This window comes from Carassius gibelio, chromosome A13, assembly GCF_023724105.1.
Source record: "Carassius gibelio isolate Cgi1373 ecotype wild population from Czech Republic chromosome A13, carGib1.2-hapl.c, whole genome shotgun sequence".
Lineage (NCBI taxonomy): Eukaryota > Metazoa > Chordata > Actinopteri > Cypriniformes > Cyprinidae > Carassius > Carassius gibelio.
The window spans coordinates 19,081,816-19,102,527 of NC_068383.1; the positions used below are offsets into that span (position 1 = coordinate 19,081,816).

At 39.0% G+C, this 20,712-nt stretch overlaps 1 protein-coding gene across 3 annotated transcripts in view; it reads left to right on the forward strand.

The window, feature by feature from the left end:
* Window positions 1–20,712, forward strand: part of lrmda (leucine rich melanocyte differentiation associated) — a 262,778-nt gene that overhangs the window by 154,485 nt on the left and 87,581 nt on the right. For all 3 annotated transcript variants that reach the window (XM_052613529.1, XM_052613530.1, XM_052613531.1), the window contains exons 3-5: window positions 15,105–15,236; window positions 16,446–16,580; window positions 19,987–20,113. In XM_052613529.1, the coding sequence (XP_052469489.1) occupies window positions 15,105–15,236; window positions 16,446–16,580; window positions 19,987–20,113 (394 nt within the window). The remainder of the gene's footprint in view (window positions 1–15,104; window positions 15,237–16,445; window positions 16,581–19,986; window positions 20,114–20,712) is intronic.

Sequence of the window (20,712 nt, forward strand, 5' to 3'; positions counted from 1 at the left end):
AAAAGGACATACGTCGCATAAACCGCCAAAAAGTAAAGTAAGCATGCTGTTTCTCTCGAATAAAATCGTTTTCCTGTTTTAATATGTTTAAAAATGTATTAAGTCAAGTACTTAAATTATATTGCTGTTTTTATTGTATTTTTGATCACATAAATGCAATCTTTGTGAGCAAAAGAGAGTTTTTTTTTCAAAGACTGTTAAATTGTAATTATTATATTGTGTAAATGTATTTAGCACAGTGGATGATTGACAGGTAAGCGGTGCGTCACCGTTGTCCATGTAGCATCAGGACAATGTGGTCACATGTATCCAACTACCTTCACGTGATAAAACATCATAAAATATTTAAGGTAGCTCGTTCAAAAATACACATTTGCTGCGTCAGTTTACTCAGCCTCAGGCCATTCAAGATGTAGGTGACTTTTTATCCTTCAGTAGAACAGTAAAGAAGATGTGCAAATGGGGTAAATGGATCTCTGTGTGGGTTCTTGTGCTTTAAATTTGATCTCACCTGATCTTTGTTGACAGTGAGACAGAAATTGTAGACGAAATCCATTTGTTGCTCTAATGTTCCTCTCTCACATCACAATAGTGTAAACTTTTCCTGTGTGAAGTTAATGCAGCTCTCTGGCATGCAGCTGTAGCCTAGAGTGTATCAACTGTGCTGCAAATGGAAGAAGAGTACCTTTCCTGCTATTGGTCCTCTTGTGTGTTTCAAGTGTTTTCTCTGTCTGGCAGTGATCACCAGGCTTGTCTAAGTGTGTGTGTGTGTGTGTGTGTGTGTGAGAGAGAGAGAGAGAACAGGGTGGGAGGGGGCATGTGTCGCTTTGCCTCTTAAGTTTCTGATTGTCTAAATAACACAGTATCCCATCATACAGCTGTCTTGCATTTTGACAGTACAATAACCCATAATTCCTTCTGTCACTCAATATTTCAAGGGCAGTATTTTATGGCTTGAACTGAGTGAGAATGCATTTACATTTTGGAGGATGTGAGAGAGGAAGGGGCTGAGGGGGGAAATAGATTTCTTGTCTTGTGTCACTTCAGATTTTACCCTTCTCCTCCTTTCTCTGCAGAATCCATTTTAGGAGGAATCGTAAAAGCAGCTTGGGAAAGATCTGTGCCTTTTCTATTTAATCAATGCTTTAAAGCAAGCGCAGCGAGGGACAACTCGGACCATGAAATTGCACAGTACACACATTTAGATATTTCTGCTTATGAAATGACATGCCCCCATGATTTAATGCTACTGCAAATTAATGAGTTGCGATTTATTTCCCTCACTCTGAACTCTAAATATGATGTTGTTTTGAATACTCCTAAAGAATTTCCACAAAATCAAGCATCAGTTAGCAGTTGAGCACCCAATCAGCATATTGAAATAATTTCTGAAGACTTAAAAATGCAGATATATCAAAATAGAAAACAGTTGTTTTAAATTACAATTATATATCACAGTATAGGTTTAATGTGTTTATTGTGACCTCATGAGCTTAAAGCACCCCTAATGAAGCCCTTCACCTCAGCGCTGCATAAAATTGAACTTCAAAGCTGCACATTTTCAAAAAGAAAAAAAAACAGACATGGTGCTGACATGGAAATTGACCTGTAGGCTCATGCCTCCTCCACAAAACTCTCAGTTGTACTGCAAGTCGAAGAGATGAAAATGATTCCCATCTCCTCCCTTGACTGGATTTCCATTTTCAAAGAAGATAGGGCTCTATTATAGGCCTATTTGAGCTGTGCTGATAGCTGCAGCGATTTAAAGAGCTCTATTGTTTGAAAAAGGAGCCAGACAGATTAGAGAGGTGTGTAGAGCTCTTAGCAAGGTCAAATATTTTATGACTGCTCTACTTCCATCTTATTTAAAATCAAAGAGTTTCTTTCCTCTTAAATGACACCTTCTGCTATGATCTAACGTCTGATTTACAGAATACAGCAGGATCTGACAATGCTGTCAATGTCAGTGAACAGGAAATTACAGCTTTTTCAAATTACAGCTAATGTGCAGAGTAAATACATGAAGATTCTGTGACATCAATTGCACATTAAAATAGAAAATCACTTAAGTATTTTTTTAACAACAGTTTGGAACCTAAGCTGTCTTGTTTATAGCTGTGTGTTCAGCACTGAGGTTTGATTATAAGGAATATTTAAATAAAATAATAAAATTTAATTGATGCATTTAGCAGACGCTTTTATCCAAAGCGACTTACAGTGCATTCAGGCTATCAATTTTTACATAACATGTGTTACCAGGGAATTGAACCCCAAATCTTGCACTTGATAGCCCAATGCTCTACCAATTGGGCTACAGGAACACATTTTAATATTTCAGGAATATTTAGCATGAAATAGTGAGCTTGTCAGATTGCCTTCACTGGTTCTGGTGTCTATTGTTTAGGTTGGGGTTATTGTTCACTCCATTGTATTAAACAGTCCCTCGGGCAATGTTTCTAAATGTCCCTTTACACCCTTGTGTGTGTGTTGTTACTATAGAGACTGTGTCTGAGGTTGGTCAATAAAACACAGATCAGCTTGTGCAAGTTTAGCTCCTTTTTAAAGACATATGCCCTGATGCATTTGGTAACAGTATTAGAAATCCTAAATCCTGTGGACATTTAGTATCCAAGTCAAAAATTACAATTAAAAGGGTGTACTATGTTATAAACATTGACACTCATAAACCTTTATGTAGGTTCCCTGTTGTAAAAAAGTGATTTTAGAAGACATTTTACATTTGTAATCCAGTCTGTTGGCTTGTAGCCTGCTTTGCTCTGCATTTACACTGCTCTCATCCCTACACAAATATCCAGTGGGACGACACAAAGCTTGGTGTGTTGAACAAATATGAGCGCTGTATTTATTAAACCTACTGGTTGAGCACAAAGCATCTGAGGGGAGAGGAGGTCTTTTTTGGAGGATGAGTGGAGACCGAAGCGGCAATTCGAGGGGCCCAATCGCACTTGAGTTCACTGGTAAGCCTGTTGGACATCCGGCTTTGTTCCCCTTATAGTCTACTTATCAGAGGGCTGATTCGCTTGTCCCCTCGCATGTTCCTGTCCTATCTCAGCGCAGCCAATTTTCCACAGGCTAAGTGCTCAAATTGAGCCATTTTGTTTCACTTTAAACTAAAGCGGGGACCTATTATGCGTGATTTTTCATTCATAGCTCCCACTGCTGGCACTCTCTCTCGTTCCGTCCGCATTCGGAGGAAAGGCCTTGTGAGGCCGCACTGTTCTCACTCCAGGCATGTCAGCTTCAATCTGCCACCCCTGGGTGTGAGGGGCCAGCCGTGGTGTGGGGGCTCACAGGTCAACCCTGTCGGTAATTGATGTTGCTTATTCATCTGTTTTCCTTGTCTTTTTTCCTGCCGCAGTGGCCTTTTGTTTGTCTAAATTGTTAGAAGATTTACTGTAGGTCCTCGGGCCCCTGAGAAGCATCACCCCTGTGGCACTGCCTCCACACCCCTGCTGAGCAGGAGGCTACACACACATACCCTGACAGATAAAGGTAAACCGCTTTTCCTCAGTCAAAATGCAGAGAGTATCTTTCATTGTGACCAATGAGGCCATCTCCCAGGCTAATTTGTCATGGCTTCATGCGTAGTATGCATATGACAAACCCAATCATTACTCCTATGGTACATGCAGAAGCAGCTGAGATATTGAAAACCAACGATTTCAATGGGTGGATCCTGACCCAAAAATGCATCTCGGGTGTTCTGACAGAGTCATGGATATGTAATTGTGCATGCTTAGGACAGAACAAATAAATAGGGTTATCAATGTTGTTACAAATGTGTTTTCGTGTTGTGTCTTTGACTAATGTCCTATGTAAAAATCAAAGTCCTGACACCACACATTGTAGGGTTTCTTTCTTTTTTTTATATTTATATTTGAAGGTGTAACCATGATCACATAATTTTTTGTTTTATGAATTATATTGATATTATGTTATGTTATATTGTTTTGTGATACATTTAATTTTTTTTCTACCTCATGGTTTATTTTATTCTTTTTGTTTTTAAACCCTCATTATTTTGCTATTTTGTTTGGTGCTAGTGTTTTATTTGTGCTTTTCCTTTTTATTTTATTATTTTTTTAATTGATATTTTATATTTTGTTTGAAAGTGTTTTTTTGTTTTTGCTTCACTTTGCTGGTTTGTTTTCAATGTGTAAAATTTGTCCATGAGCTGTTTTAGTGACCCTCTAAACCTTCACATGGCCAGTGTTTACATTACATTCTTCAAACTCCGCTGTCTGCAATCATAAGCAGTAATGCTTTTTTAACTACAAAAGACATCAAAGCATTTCACCTTATTCCTCTGCTCGTTACTGCATGCTCATTTTTTATGCTCACTTTACAGCTACACGACTGTCACCTGAAAATGGAAGTCAGGCGACTGTAAGATAAAGAAAAGTGCCTAATTACTGCGCTTTATTTGATCTTTGCCTCTGACATGTCGGCAGGCTGCATGGGTGGTACGTCTCAGGGGCCCTTTGAAGAGGGCGATTTTGTACGAGTTTTGGATCATTACACAATAAAGAACACTTCATAAGTCATGAAACAAGTTGGAGAAATGATGGTTAATGATGTTGACAGCAGTTCAACTCTATAGAAATATGCTGAGATTTGACTGGACTTGCCCTCTTTAATGATTCCTGCTTTTCTCAGGTAATGAAGCAATGGCAGAGAGAGCGAGAATAATCTTACATCAAACTGAACTTCAGTTAAAATTGCATAAATCATTCATCACATGCCTCTTTTAAAGTGCCATGGCTATGTATTAGAGAGGGCATCTGCAAACAAGTGAAAAGGAAAGAAAGACCTTCCCATTTCCTGTTTCATCTGAGTGAAGTAGCAATAGCGCAATGTCTAGGATGGCTAGACATAAAAATAAAGAAAAATATTATGTGTATAAAGCACTATTAAAGGCATGGAATTTGATGCACAAAGGGTTTCCGAGTGCTTTTACTGGTCATTGACCAATATTCAGGACACTTTCAGTAATCATTATTGCTTCTTTTTGACCTTCAAGACAAGCACTGTAGACTGACACTCTGATAGTTTAGTGTAAATGGCAAACATTTTATTCTCAAAGTAAATGCAGGTAAGTACATTTATTTGTGATTTTACAGTGTCAGATCGGTGTTCGACACTAAACATAACTAAGTATTGTAAATAAAACTTTTAAAACTATGCACCAGAAATTAAGCAAGCAAAAGCAATTACAACTATTTTTTTCTTGACACTGAAAGTAAATTGTGGCCTCAGCTGTCATTCATGTATGGAAAAGAGCAGCTCAGACATTACAGCTAAATAGCTTCTTTTGTTTCCTGCGTGAAAAGAAAGTCTTTTGGGTTTGGAATGACTTGAGAGTAAACAAGGACCAAATTTTTGGACTTTTGGATGAACTATTCCTTTATTTTAGTTATCTGTTGATTTATAGAGATTGTGTAATGCTCATAATTAGTTCAGATTTATATTCACACCATAATATTGCGATGATTGCTGTTCACCTCACTTTTTTCATCCTTACATGCATTCTGAGTCCCAGTAACATTTTGCGTGATATATTTGTGACAGGGCAGTGGAAAAGTCAAACTGTATGTTTGACAGGGGAAACATACTTCATTGGGAGTTTAATTGGTTTGAATATGCGCCTAATTATCACATAGAGTTGGTACTGATGCAGAAGTAATGTAATTATCATTTTGTAGCATTGTATTATGATATTGCCTTTTGCTTGTGTTGAAGAGACATCTTCATACCTGACACTTTACTGAGCTACATAATGATATGGCAGAGCGACAGCTAATTACAACATAATAAGTGAGTGATGATGGAGTCAGAGTGTATATGCCTCATATATTTAAGTGGTTTCAAAGCATTTCCAATGTAGAGAGACTTGCAATTAAATCAAACCACTCTTCATTTAATTACAACCAGATTTATTTGCATATAATCTTACTTAACACGATTGAAAATACTATATGTAACAGCAATATCTGCACTGGTTATTTGAATGTGGAAATGCTGAAGAGCAAACTTGGCCGAGGGACAATTCCTTACTTTAAAGCAGTTAACCTATTTTCAATGTATACATAAATTGTAGACAGGCAGCATTTACATGTGACAGTTGCATAAACAAACCCTTTTATAGCTTCAAAGTGTTTAAAACATACATCCATCTGTCTAACATTATTCCTGCATTCTGTTTGTGGATTAGAGATTGGCGAATTGACTTGAAACCCACAAGTTAAATGCGGCACGGCTGTATTTTTGTTTATTTTAGGATTAAAGATTGTGCTTCTATTTTGCAAAATGTCTGCAAATGCTCACTTAGTAGATACCACTCTGGCAAGTTGCCTACATTTAGTTTATAATTTGTTGTTTGCATGGACGCCGAGGAGGAAATGTGCATGACATGCAGATCCGTAGATAGGGGAAGCTGATGGCAATTTGGACGGGAGAAGAGAAGCGCTCACTGACTGCTTGAAACCTTTTAATTAGCATTAATTACCCAGCAAAAAATGTCGGGGCTTGAAAGGATTTGTGTCAGCAAGTGAGAGATCAAAGATTGCGGCGCTCGCATTTTGATCTGCCAAGTAAAAACTAATAAGAGCCTTGTAATGGGGCCCCAGAGAGTGACAGCGCAGGTGGGGGACGTAATCCTCCCAATTAGATCATCAGATGATTTAATTTCCCTTTAATATTAAAAAATTATAACTTCTTTTCTCAGTGGCCATCGTTTAGATAAAGACTGATTTTCCAGGCATCTGCCAAGCCTCTTTTTTTTCTCTCTCTCTCTCTCAGAGCCCCTCATTTACAGATTTAAGAAAGTGAAATGAAAGCTTTTTGGGAGGAATGTGTGGTTGGCCATGAGGCACGGACTCATGGCTGTCTCATGTGGTTGTGAGAGGGGATGGGAGTGATGCAGACCACGGGCAGGCCCCAGACAGGGTCATCCATCAAGTGTCATTGATCATTTGCCATGAAGTGACAGCAAGGTAGTGATTATTTGCTATTAGATAGATGCTCAAGCATACAGGGCTGCAGCTTGACAGTACAACGGCCTCAACCCCAGCTATCGTAGAGGAAATGTGCTCTTTGTGGCCATGGGGACCAGTGGCCATGTTTATTTACTGTATTTGCAAATAACAATTCGAAATAAATCCAATTATGAATGCAATGTAAATTTGTTAACCCTGATTTATACAGCTGACAAATTACTACGTATATTAAACAGTAAAATCTTCAGAATATCCACAGTTTATTTACATCATATACAAACAAAAGTAATTATGATTAGGAATAGTAATTATGAATAGTATATTTTTTCTTTCATGTTTCATGTTTACAGCATCAAATATAATGCAATAAGCAGATTACACAGTAAACGATGCTTGTGTGCTATTATTGAGAGAGTAAATGACATTTATTGTGTTTATTAAATTATTGGGCAGAATGTAATAAAATAAAATTGAAAAAAAGGCAAAAATGTATATACATTTTCCACAAGACAATAGACTAAAAAAAGCATATCTTTCATATTTCATGCATTTTAAAATATTGCAATAACTGAAAACATATTTTTAAGAATATAGACTAAACTTTTACCTATTCATTGTAATTCCTCTGCAAAAAGTGCCCTAATGGATACATGTAGGTTGCCATTATTTTACCTTAAGCCATTTTTTTTTTCTCTCCTTTACTGCATCATTTTCAAAATCATTGATTTAACTTTTTGGTATTTATCTAAACGCAAAGCGCCGTAAGATACATTTCCTTTGCAGATAAACAGTGATGGCAGATGACTGCGGTGCCATTTGTAAAGAATAGAATTGATTTTCAGGGCAGCGGTACAAAAGGGAGAATGCATTTGTTTTGCGAGGAGAGGTATAATCAGTCAGTGGTGTCGTTTAAAAGAAACTGGGTTGCACCAGAGACAGGAAGGCCATGAGGCATGAAGAGAAATGGTGTCGACCATTTCTCTACCAGCAGACCCATATAAAGTTACGCTGCAGTGCTTCCAAAATAAAGTGGCTGGCTTTCTTTTTACTTTGATTTTAAGTATAACACTTATATTTGACAATGTTAATGTTTTTGTTTCTGGTTATGGTGTGGTGTTCACGCTGGAAAGTATGAAGCAGGATGCCTTTAACTCCTCATTACATATATGAATTGTTTTATATTAATGAGGTGAAAAGAGTATGTGATATCAGTGGAATGAGTCATTTTGTGTCATGGTAACAATGTATAGCATGATGTAGTTATTTTTGCTGGAAATTCAACTGTAAACAAGCTTCGTTACGCGATGCCTCTCAACCAAATCAATCCCTTTGTAATCCAAGAAGCTGTCTGTATTGGAAACGCCTGTCTACAAAAGTCAATATTTTGATATACAACCACGGATATATCACAGTATACATAGTAAGGCAGAATCTGGATAATTGACACTGTCTCACTGTATACATGTCAGCCCTGTTCTTTTTTTATTTAAAAAAAAAAACTATACAAACAAAAACACATCCATGAATTTTATTTTAGTAGCTTCCAAAAATCAATGATGTCTAATTTGCTGCTCAATTTAGACAACCACAATTTGTATTTATTTCGCAAAAGGACACACATGCTTGTTCCAGAAGCTGTCCTTTGATAAAGGTTGTGCCTTTTGCATGACTGAAGCCGGGGTATGTGATTAGACAGCACCTGGACAGACACTCTCGCTACTCTGTAGCACAAGGTGATTTGTGTACGTTGCAGCTCAGCTCATGGAGTCCAGGTTGCCTCTGACAGGGCCCATCAGGTCAGTCAGAAGTGGCACTGGAAACAAAGTTTGCCAGGACCGGGGGTCAAATCCAGCTTAAAGAGTCAGCTTTGTCAAAAGCCTCCGTCACATTCTTACCATATGGCCAACCTCGACTGATCCAGGGCTATTAATCACAGCGGAGCGGCTCTGACCTCAGCCTCTTCTCCCTTTGAAGTGTGCTGTCCTTTGCTGCATGAGGAAATCATTTGCTGCCTGATTCAATGAGCCATCAGCCGAGCCAGCGGACCTAATGACATGTGAGAATATTAACCTCCTACCACTGAGAGCTGTGAATCTTGAGAGGCAGTCTATAATTCACCAGGCGTTTCATCCCTAGCCTCAGTCCTTCTTCCGGTCGAACCCCCTCCCGCCCACCCTAACCAACACACCACTGCTTGGTCCAGTCAGAGGCCTTCTAAAGGGATAGTTCAATCCAAGAAAAATTCATTGTCATCATTTACCAACCCTCAATTTATATTTTAGTTTTTTCTCTACAGTGGAAGTCAATGGTGAGTAAATGAGGGTGATGACAATAAATATATACAAATAGAATGCAATTTTTTATTTATTAATGTTTTATATAAACATTGTTTACATCTTTTTTTTTTTTTCTTTTTTTTTTAATTAGCAGGCTTTTATTTTGGTGTGTTGTCGGCAAGTAAGTATATGCGCTACCGGGTTTATTGCTGCCGAGAAAAGTGCGTAAGTGAATGAAATGTCAGTTTTGCATTGTGCTTTGAAAACAGCAGCGGAAAACCTGGATTTATGCTCTCAGTTCGAATCGAAATCTTATACAGTATTACAGTTTGTTGATCTAATAATGTAATTGTGCATTAACAGCTGTCATCCATGTCGGTACGCAAATGAACGGTCTGAACTTATTTACATCTATCTATATATCAAGATTTTTTGAAACCATTTCATTCGTTTGTTGACAGTGACATCAGTGTAAATTAGCATCTACTTTCCTTATAATGTTTGTAAAACAGAAGCTTGAACATATCAAATAAAACAAAGACCTGGAACCAGTCAATTCTGAGCATTTTTGGTTGAACCATTCCTAAGTGACCCATTGTTATCTCCTCTTTTAATCCACAATTTGAGACTAATTACATATAGCAGTTTATTCATGGAACCCAATGGGTTTTTTCTTCTCTTCACAATTTTTCTTTGACACATTATACTCCAAAACACTAGCATTTAGCTTTTTATATAACTATCTGTTACTTGTGTGTTATACGCAGTACTGTAATGATAAGTTGTTTTATGGCGCCAAATTATGCACTGCAGGTTTGCGAATATCCACGTAAATAAAAAACCACACAGTATATTTTATATTGGAAGAAATCAACCTGCCAGTGTCTGTCCCCATTAAATCTGCAGGACAACTGTTTCAGAAGCCTTTAACACATGTAAATTGCAACATAGCTGAAGCCCATTTCCTTACACATGTGATCTGTAAATTGCTGCCACCCAAGGACTGGTGACATGTTTGAAGTCATACAGGGTGGATGGGCTGAGATTAAGCCAGATAATGGCTGCCTAATAGTGCCAAACTGAAGATTTATAGTGCCACTGCATCTGAAGCATCATGTTTTTGAAGATTGAAAACAGAGTTGCATGCGGGTCGAAGGTGGGAGTGCTTCTAAGCTCCTTCGGCACATATATTCAGCATGAAGCTGGTGTCAAGATCATATTCAAGGTTGTAGGGTTGATTAAAAACTGACAATGGGAAGATGTGGCGTTCTACTTCACATTTATCACAACTACCTCTGAGAAATAGTCTATTCATTTATTCTCTCTGTGCGATGAGGAGTTTGTCATGTCCTCTGATAGACAGCTTTGCGGTGTCATGTGCATTTTTTTCCTTCACGTTTATTAAAACCAGTGCGATGACTGTTTTTCCAGCCCCGCTTCCCTCTTTCATTCATTATAGTTTCTTATCTTGGCAGGCAATCAGAACTGCCAGGCAGCCAGTCCATTATGCACATATGAAGCCCATCACTCCAACCGGATTGGCCAATTTATCAAACATTTATCTTTTGCCCTGTGAACAGCGTGTCAATTTGCCTGTCACTCCCAAGCCTTCGCAGCATCTTCGGAATAAAAACATTACTTTTCCTACACCGGAGATAGCTTTGATGTTAAATCTCCCCTCTTTAACTTTCAAACAATGCGTGAAGTCAGATTCCAATCCTTGCACAGGAAAAGATACCAAACAATGGAATCTGCAGCCGTCCACTGTTGACCAAACCCAAATCGTACTTTGAGACCCAGCCGTGATGCTGCTTGCAGATCAGCTGGAGAGTATGTATGTCTAGATCGCCCGTGGCTGTTCTGGGACCCAGTTTTGGCTCCAGACACATGGGTGACACTGTGGAGCCGAGGATATGAGAGAGAGACGAATATCAAAGGATGATCAGAGCTGTTCTGTCAAGAACAGACACACTGGGGACTCAAAAAAGAGAGCGGAGAAGAGAAAGGCCTTTTAAAACCACTGAGCAAACAAGGGAATTACTGGCCATAGCAGAAGGGAAATATCAAAGCTGGGAATATCATACAGAAGGAGGCTTTTGCTGAATGGGATCACTGCTGGAACGCAGTCTCGGAATACAAAGGCATGGTGAATGTGTTTGAATGAGCGCTGTGTCTGAGAGTATGTTATTTGCGGTTAGCACTGTTTGCTATCTCAGTTGTAAAGGCTCGGCAGGTGTATCTCAGAATTCTCTCACTCCCTGGACATGTGACCTGTGAATGCTGGCTGACTAATGGCTGCAGTGACTGACATTTCAACCAAGAGTTTTTTTTTTTTTTTTTTCGTTGTCAGCAGCAGTTTATCAATCAGCATGTCTGCATTAGTATTTGTCTATCGATCCATCCATCTCTGTCAAGCCATCTCTGTGTCAATGTCTGAGCTCTTGTCCTCTTGTTTGGCTTCTTTTGAGTATAGTCTGCATAGTAATTTGTTTTACAGGCCCTGGCTTTGAAAGGTTGCTTAACAGCATTTATATGGCGGCCTTTTGAAGAGGCGTGGGAGCAGACGTTCTCAGCGAGCGCTTGTTTCACATGTCAGCAAACTGTCACTATCTACACGGGATCTTTTTAACGTATCCCTTGGTAATAATGTGATTGTTTGACCTTCCATCAACTTTTTCTGCCAGTATTTCTCCTCCTCATTCTAGTAGGCATTATGTTTAATAATTGGATTACGAGACATCCCAGTTTTATGAGCAATAGTTACCGTCAGGATGCCGTTTGTCCCAATTAGTAGCGGCATCATATACGAGCTAGTGTCTGTATCTATGTAAAACTACACCCGTCACAAAAAATGTGAAGACACACCATGATTTTGTTTCTCACCTTTGTGTTGGTGGTTTAACGAGGGGAATATTTCCACAAATGTGTCGCCACGTGGAGTAGTGGGAAAAAAATCCTAGGTAAAGTTTTGATGTTTTTGTTTTTTAACAGAGGTAACGTTTGTAAGGAGAAAACATCTGTCACTAGTTGGATTTTAAATTTTGATCGTTTATCTTAAACCATGTATTATGCTGCAGTTCCTTATGAAGTTTTGTACTACTTTATTAACTCAACCGCACACTTGGTACTTAGTGTTTCAATTTTGTTGTACAGGTGTCCAAATAATGTGCTTAATGTGCTCAAAGATAATTTTAAATTATTATTTAAAAATGTTCTCTTCATCTTTTCTTCTCACAAACCGTTATGAATGTAAACGCTGTAAATCACTCAATGCATGGGTCATCGCCATATTGGAGTGCCCGCATTATCCACCAAGCCATCTCTGACCTGCTTTTAATTTGTATCCTGGTCATTTGGTCGCCTTATTTCTCATGTGTAATCATGTTTTTTTTTTTCAGTGCAGTATGTTGTTTAGCAGCTAAATCTACTGTTTTGTGAGCTGTGTGCTAACTCAGGCAGAGAGAGGCAGACGCCGCACTGGCAAACATGTTGAGATATTCACTGTGACAATGAGCTTGATCATAATTATCTTAACAAGGAGTGGGTCCATTGGCGTGGCTCATTAAATCTATCTATCTTTTCTTCTCTCATGTCTTCATGCCATCACTCTCCTTCTTGCCTTAGATCAGACACTGCTCCCTGCATTGTGCTATTCTGTCATTGTGGTGTGACTTTGAAGATGGTGGTGAAAATGTGCAGTCAGTTTTAGATTCCCCATGAGGACGAGGTGCGAGTCAGAGAGGTTCCTACCTGAAAGTGTTTGAGTGTTATTGGGTTTTAGATTGCTTGTATGTGTGTGTGTGTGTGTGTTTTTTTATGTAAGTGTATGTTCAGGATTTTCTCACCATCATTTTATTTTGTTATTATCTGGAACATGTTCCATATAAGAACACATCAAAATGACCATGGTAGGCCAAATAAATACTGAATTAAAATAGCTGTCAAAGTGTCAATAAAAGTAATACACAGTGTGCTCTGTTCCAAGCGTTTTAAAGTGTGACGTAGCCAAATTTTGCATAGTAAGTTGAATATGCTGAATGCAAGATTATATTAAAATAAATGCCAAATATAATGTAGAATATGAACTGTAACTGTAAAAAGAGCTGCATGAAGATTCTTCAACATTTCTCTCTTTACATCTCACAGGTTTTATGTGTCTTAGTATCCTTTTTTTATATGACTTATATAAATTATATTTTTACTCTGTGGCAGAATTTTCAGGTGAACAAATTTCGTGGCAATTAATCGTTCAGTTAGCAACACGTTTTGAAAGTTTTCCTCTTCTGCACTGTACAGATGTTGCATGTAATACGGCAGCACAAATGTTTGGGCACAACGTGTTATGGGTAAATTAAGGCTGAATCCCAGTTTGTTGTTGTGAGTGTGATTTGGCCCCTCCCTTGGCTGTGAATTTAACTGATTAAATCACCTTTAGCACACAGCAGTAGTGACGCGAAAACAACAATTAATAAGCAACCCCCCCCGTGATGCGTGAATGCCTCTTAACTAAGCGGCTAATAAAATTACACCCGCCCAGATACAGCCGAGGCAAACAGGTGTAGGGGGGTTCGCTGAACAGCTTTCATTAATCGAGCAGGGACATTTCTCAGAGTTTTGAGTTTGACAATATGAATGGAACGTATTTCTCTTGTGGTTGTAGTTCTTGGCTGTCTGCTTCTTTATGTTTGCTTTCTTCCTCTTTTAAAGCCCATAAAAGGTAATCATAAGAGCGAGGCTTCTGCATAACACAACAGCGTTTTGTGACACTGACAGAAGGACCGATTTGTTCCTTGCTACAATAGTTGGGTGTCTTCCAAAGACAGACTTCACCTGGCTAGATATCAACATTTTACTCCTGTGAGCTCTTTCCAGATTGCCTTGGGATTTTCCATGCTACTGTACCAAAAGTTTCATGACAACAAAATCCATAAGATTGTTATGCATGTTATTTTTCCGTTTTGCCCCAAGACTAGCATTTTGTTGCTATCAAATTGTTCTCTGCTCAAGGATCTGCTAAATGTCAATTAACTAATGCTGTGCACTTTAACATTGTAGGTTGTCAGCCTTTACCATTTGAGGGATTAGAAACACACACCCCGGCTTTTATGCACCTTCCACGCCATGAACTTTGAAAGCCCCGACATTACCCTGAGCACCACCCTCCATCATGTTTATGCCAGCGCAGGGCGGGGGGGGGAAGACCCAGATGGAGGGAAAGTCCTTGGGGACCGTGTGCCTGCGTGCACGTGTGTCACTGGGGGATAAGATGTCACAATGGGGAATAAAGGGAGAAATGTCAAACTTTTTCCCGCTGTAAAGCGGTTGTTTTTAACTGTAATCGGCTCATCTGAGAAGTTGCAGAAGTTGTACTCATTCCATTTGTGGCTAGGCACTGTAGTTGAGCTGGGAAAATGATGGATGACGAGTTAAATTTGTGTTGGGGGAGTGAAGGTGAACTGTGACAGAGTTATTTATCTTGGGGATGGAGGGTTAGGGTCAGGCAAAGCTGGGTGCCTGAAGGCACAAGACATTGACAAATTCATCCCGCACACTGCATTTCTGAAGCCCTTTTGTTTTGAATCCTGGCTACTCACAAGTGACCCTCATCACTCACGCTGCCAGCGTGTGAAGCATGCCGCACCATGCCAGGGGATCTTAGCGCCACTAATTCTTATCATTCACTCTCCTGACAGTCCCAAGCCCAAACTATTCCGGCCTGTTAAACGGCCCGCCTGAAATATTTATATCTGCACATAATATCTGCCCTGGTTTAGGACCATATCATTTTTCCTCTCTTGCCTTATCATTGCAGGTCACTGACAGGTCTGAAAGCATTCAGCCAACTGGAAGAGCTGATTGTGGACAACAATCTTCTTGGAAATGACCTCCAGTTGCCCAGGTTACCACGGCTCCATACCCTAACGCTCAATAAGAACCAAATATCCTTTGCTTTTAAGCTCTCATGCTTGACCAAAATGACAGAATACTCTGTGAGTTTCTTGCAATGTAGTGCAGGATATCCTTTTGCCACACTTTGTCTTTTTAAATGATGTTATTGTGTTAAATTGAGCTCCTGTTTAATGGGGTTGCTTTATAAACTCACTTATAGAGTTTGTGCCATGGTGACCTCTAGTGGAGGAGAGGCGAAACAAAACACCCAGCACAGTCCCATGACTGAAAGATAAATCACTGTTAGACGTCTTTCTTAGAATCATATCATAGTTACAGTGCAGTACATGACCAGAAAAGAGGAGCAAACAGAGTTTGTTAGCCAATATTTGAACTCATAAAATTCACAGTGTAGCATTAGCTGTTTTAATAAGCTAACGTATTAGCTACCCCACACCAAAAGTAAATCTTTGAAGCCAGACTGGAGATTTCAGGTTTCCATCCGTTGACAGTCGGCAATTACATCACTATGACACGTTACATTTAGTTGGTGTGATGGGACTCAAAGAGAAATAAATGGCAAAAGTAAATGTGCTAGCCTGATGAAAATGTATGCTCTGCTGTTTGTCGCTGGATGCTATCTATCTATCTACATAATAATGACGCAGCCTCACCCTCTGTTCTCCAAACAGCTCTCCTCCGACAGAGTGTCAGCAGCTCCGACCCAAATTCTGCTGTGAAGTGGGCTGCACATGCTAATGGGCCAATTATTTACATCCTGTAGTGGCCTGCTGCCATTGAAATTCAAGTGCTGCATTAGTGTGGTTGTATTTTGACACGTTTCAGGCACCATTTTCCAATGAAGTGAATGTATTAGTGATGAATTTGCTGTGAAGTGGCTGTTTGTTTCCCAGTGCTGGGTGAAGGGGAGGAGGTTTCCATGGCTTAGGGGAGTCACTAACTGTTTTTACCACAAGGCATCCATCATTTTGTCAATGTTTTTAATGTTCTGGACCAAGCCACCCAGGAAATGGGAAGATGAACGGGAGAAGAGAACAGCCAAACTTGCAGCAAATGCCAAAATCTCACCCTTAAATTTACCCACTCTTTGTATTCTCAAGCACAATGGCTATTGAGCTCTTTCGGAGGGTTTGGGTAAATTTGACAGAGTTCTTCTGGCTGGCCAGGCCAGCAGAGAGCACAGAGTAAATGCTAATGTAGTTTCCAGCCTGCATTCCTTGACCTCTGCCCCGTGACACTTCACCGACATCGAGGCCCTGCTGGAGCATTTGGTGGAAGTGACGCCAGCGCTGGAATACCTGAGCCTTCTGGGAAATGAGGCCTGTCCCAACCAGCTGGTCAGCATGGATAAAGATGAAGACGACTATCAGAGATACAGGTCAGAACACTGTCTACACTGATGAACATGCACATATTGTCTCTGTATTGTCTGTACCATACAGAAGTATCCAAAAGTCTGAAAACACCTTGGAAATCTGGTCTTTTAGATTTAGAAAGTTAACATTTATACACTGAATTAGGAGTATTTTAATAAGAATAAATTCATGCCTTTATTCAGCAAGGATGCATGAAATTGGACAAAAGGTTATAACGGGTAAGACTTTTATAATGTTACAACTGTTCTTTTTTTAGGTACTCATGATTTTTTGCTTTGCTGAGATGTTTTTATTTCTTCTGGTACAAAAGAGAAATACCCCAGGAGAAGTAGTTTGGCAACTTTCAGTACTCCTTTATTTGGATGAACAGATGTTGCAACACACCATAAATCACATTGCACAAGCAAAGACTTTAGGCTACAACCACACTCCTCTTAAAGCTACTCACCTCCATTTTTTTTCTTTTTGTTGACTTGCAAAATCGATTTCATGTGTGAGTTGTGATAACCACAAATTAGCGTATGCTATTCTTTCCTACAAGATGAAACGATGCATTCATTATCAAGCCCAGGCCTATGGGAGTGCAATGTGATGCTTTGTTACCACCATTTGTCAGGTTTTCAACATGAAACCCAGCAGTGGGAAGAAGGGAGAGAGAAACGTATTCTTTTGTCTACCTTAGGCCTAAGTGCATTTTTCTTGACACTGTGTTCAGTATGAATCATTTACTATACAGATGAACCCAATAGGCGCCACTCTCGCACAATGTCTCCCATGCTTCACTTGGTGCAGAGGACGACCATTCTTTCCCTGACTGACAGCGGCGGTGCGTTTGTGATGTAATATTCATAATGTGTCACATAGTAATACATCAATTTGAGCATAATGCAGATTTCATGTCTGACAGGGTTAGGCGAGCTCTCGGGTCATGGCAGGACTGGCCTTGGGCTATGCACTTCTCAGACTACGCCCTAAGAACAAAAAATAAAATAAAATAAAAAAATGCAACCCGCTTCATAACACAGTGAAATATAGCACGCCTGTTTGCGCTCTTTCAATTAGTCAAATGAAATGAACAGGCGTAAGTACACTCGGCTGTATTTTATAGCAGTCGCTCGGCTCATTCATCATTGTTTACTTCTGGGGCTCGAGGAGGTTTTTTCTTTCTCCCTTTAGCTGAAGAAGTACTGCTCTCGACACAGCGACAGCCATCTGCGGTTAAGGATGTATGTCCTGTCTCTCTGGAATGCTCTCCAGCTCATGCTGTCAGTGATTGCATGTTTGTCTCTTGACATCATGACGTGTGTGTGTGGGCTTAAATATCTGTGTTTGCTGAAGATCAGAAAGTTTAGGGCCAGTTTTGCCTGGGGTGCTTTAAACAACGCTTGCCGCAGAGCTGCTCCAACCATCTGTCCGATCAGCACAAACAGTTTCACAGTCATCAGTAAAAAAAACACCTGCATATTTCCCGTTAACAGTCACTGTTGTTATGTTTGTTTGTAATTGAATCATAACCATAAACAAAGCATACCCACACCACACTGCTCCCAGTCACTTTCAATTTGGTACATAAAGTTAATAGCTGCTTTGCTAAGGCAAGTATGCTTTTCTTACTTTTGCACATGGTTAGAGTTAGGGATTTAAACAAAATAAAGTTTTAGTTTATAGAGAGATAGAAAGAGAGAGAGAGAGAGAAGTCTCTTACGCTAGCCAAGGCTGCATTTATTTGATAAAAATACAAGTAATATTGTGAAATATTATTACAATTTGAAACAGCCTTTTTTTCATATATTAAAATTGTATTTTATTCCTGGGATAGTAAAGCTGAATTTTCATCAATCATTACTCCAGTCTTCAGTGTGACATGATTTTTCAGAAAAGAATTATGGTTATTAATTATCAAGTTTTTTTTCTTTTTAACTTTTTATTCATCAATGAATCCAGAATGAAACACGCACACACACGGTGTGTATATATATATATATATATATATATATATATATATATATATATATATATATATATATATATATATATATATATATATATATATATATTCTTTTATATTAGATTCATATTAACATATATTATTGTCATTTGTGTAAGTTTTTTTTTTCTTCTCACCAAACTATATGGAAATTTGTTTTTCATTGTTTACTGTGTAAAAAGTAATAAACAATTTGATGATTGTCTTAAACATAATACATTTATATTAATATACATTAATATATGACCGAACTTAAACAAATAAATAAACATAGCAACACCCTCACAAGCACCCCAGCATCAGCCAAGTAACACTTTGTTTTCTTCAGAATATGTAGAAAATCCCGATTGCTATATTGTTGGTATTGTAAATTCTAATTTGTGAATTCAGTGTTCAATGGACAAGATACACACTGGAGTGTTTATGCAAATGGGGTTTAACTGAATAGATGCAATGGAAAACACATCCCCGCAGGTTTTTGATTCAGGCTTATCTTAATAGGATCAATCAGCAATTGTGTTCTCTGTGATCCATCAGGCATAAACACGTAGCATGGGTTCGCCTTCGTCCTTCATCATTGTCATCATCATGGGTTTGTTGCTGGCTTTTGCATGAGAGCTTGGTTGGGAATCTGTCACTGCCCATATACACATCTGTTCACACCCTCCACTTAGTGTCTCTCTCTCTCTCTCTCTCTCTCTGTCTCACTCTCTGTTTGAAGTCTTGACATGCCTCTTCCTCCATTCCAGTCAGCCTGTGAAAGAATCTGTTGTCATCTATGTATTCCTGCTATTATCTCACATCATTTTCTCTCCCCGAATGAAAGACAGAGAGTCTGTGAAAGCGTAGAGAGATATCTGCGAAGCTACAGAAATGACAGCTTGGCAGATCCTGTCAATGTGGGGTTTTCATGTTGTCCGTATTTGTACATATTTTGAAGGTAATTACCCATTTACAAACATTGCTACGGATAATTTAGCGCATTTTGAAGGAAATGTTCGTTTAAGTTTTTATGTGCAGATTTTCTTCATCATTCAAATTGAGATGTATTCTATTATTGTTTTATTTCTTCTACTTTTTCTTCTTCTGTTTGAATCAAATTATAGATTTTTTATTTTTTATGATTATATTTTTTATGTTATGTGTATTATAGATTTGATGATGATGGTGATGATGGATGGATGGTCCCATAACTAAAATATAGAGGCAGCTTATGAAGGCAAAACAAATTACTGAAACACTATCTTAAAATATTTACAATTACTGAATTATATAAGGAACATTTGCTTCCTCTCAATAAATAAACAACACATTATGACTCTTTATATGGTTTGGTATATTATAAAATACTTTTATTTTGTAATCTAAGATGCTGGCTGGTTAGTAAAATATGCCTTTTCTGTTCTTTTTATTACCTGCAGGTACTTTGTACTACATAAGCTGACAAATCTGAAGTTCCTGGACACCAGGAAAGTGACCCAGTTGGAGCGGTCAGAGGCTGAAGCACGTGGAGCTTTCATGAAGGTGGTCAAGCCAAAAAATGACCAAGTAAGTGCTTTGATTTTACTAGAAAGACCAAGACACATGACACACACAGGAGATGCATTGTTGAGATGCATCCCAGATTTAAATATTTCAAATGGCTTGTAGTTGAGCGTGTTGCCCAGTAGCCAGTTAAGCATCTTTACCCTATGTAATGTGGACGAATAACTACACATCCTGACCCTTTAAATCATTTGTGGAACCCTCCCCTTTCTGTGCAGATGACTATAAGATCTTAAAAGGCTAAGGCACCGTAAGCTTATCCATCCCACTCCTTCTTAGCTCCCATTGTTTGTTCGTAGAAAAATGTAAGAATCTCTTAAGAGGTTACTTGTACGCAGCTCTTTGAAGACATGGCCTTTCGATCTCACCTGGCTGTTTAGAGGAGGGTCTTTTTAATGACCACGACCTGACCTCTTTCTGTATGCATGAGCCCAGATCAAAGTGGACGGCGCCTGTCCGATCGGCCTTGGTTTGCTCGGCGTGACAGTGCTCTCGATCAGAGCGACAGCTCACGTTCACGACAGTCACCATCGCTTCATTATCCACCGCACACACAATTCTTTCTCCCTATAGCTTGTGTTTGAATGAAGGCAGGCAGAATC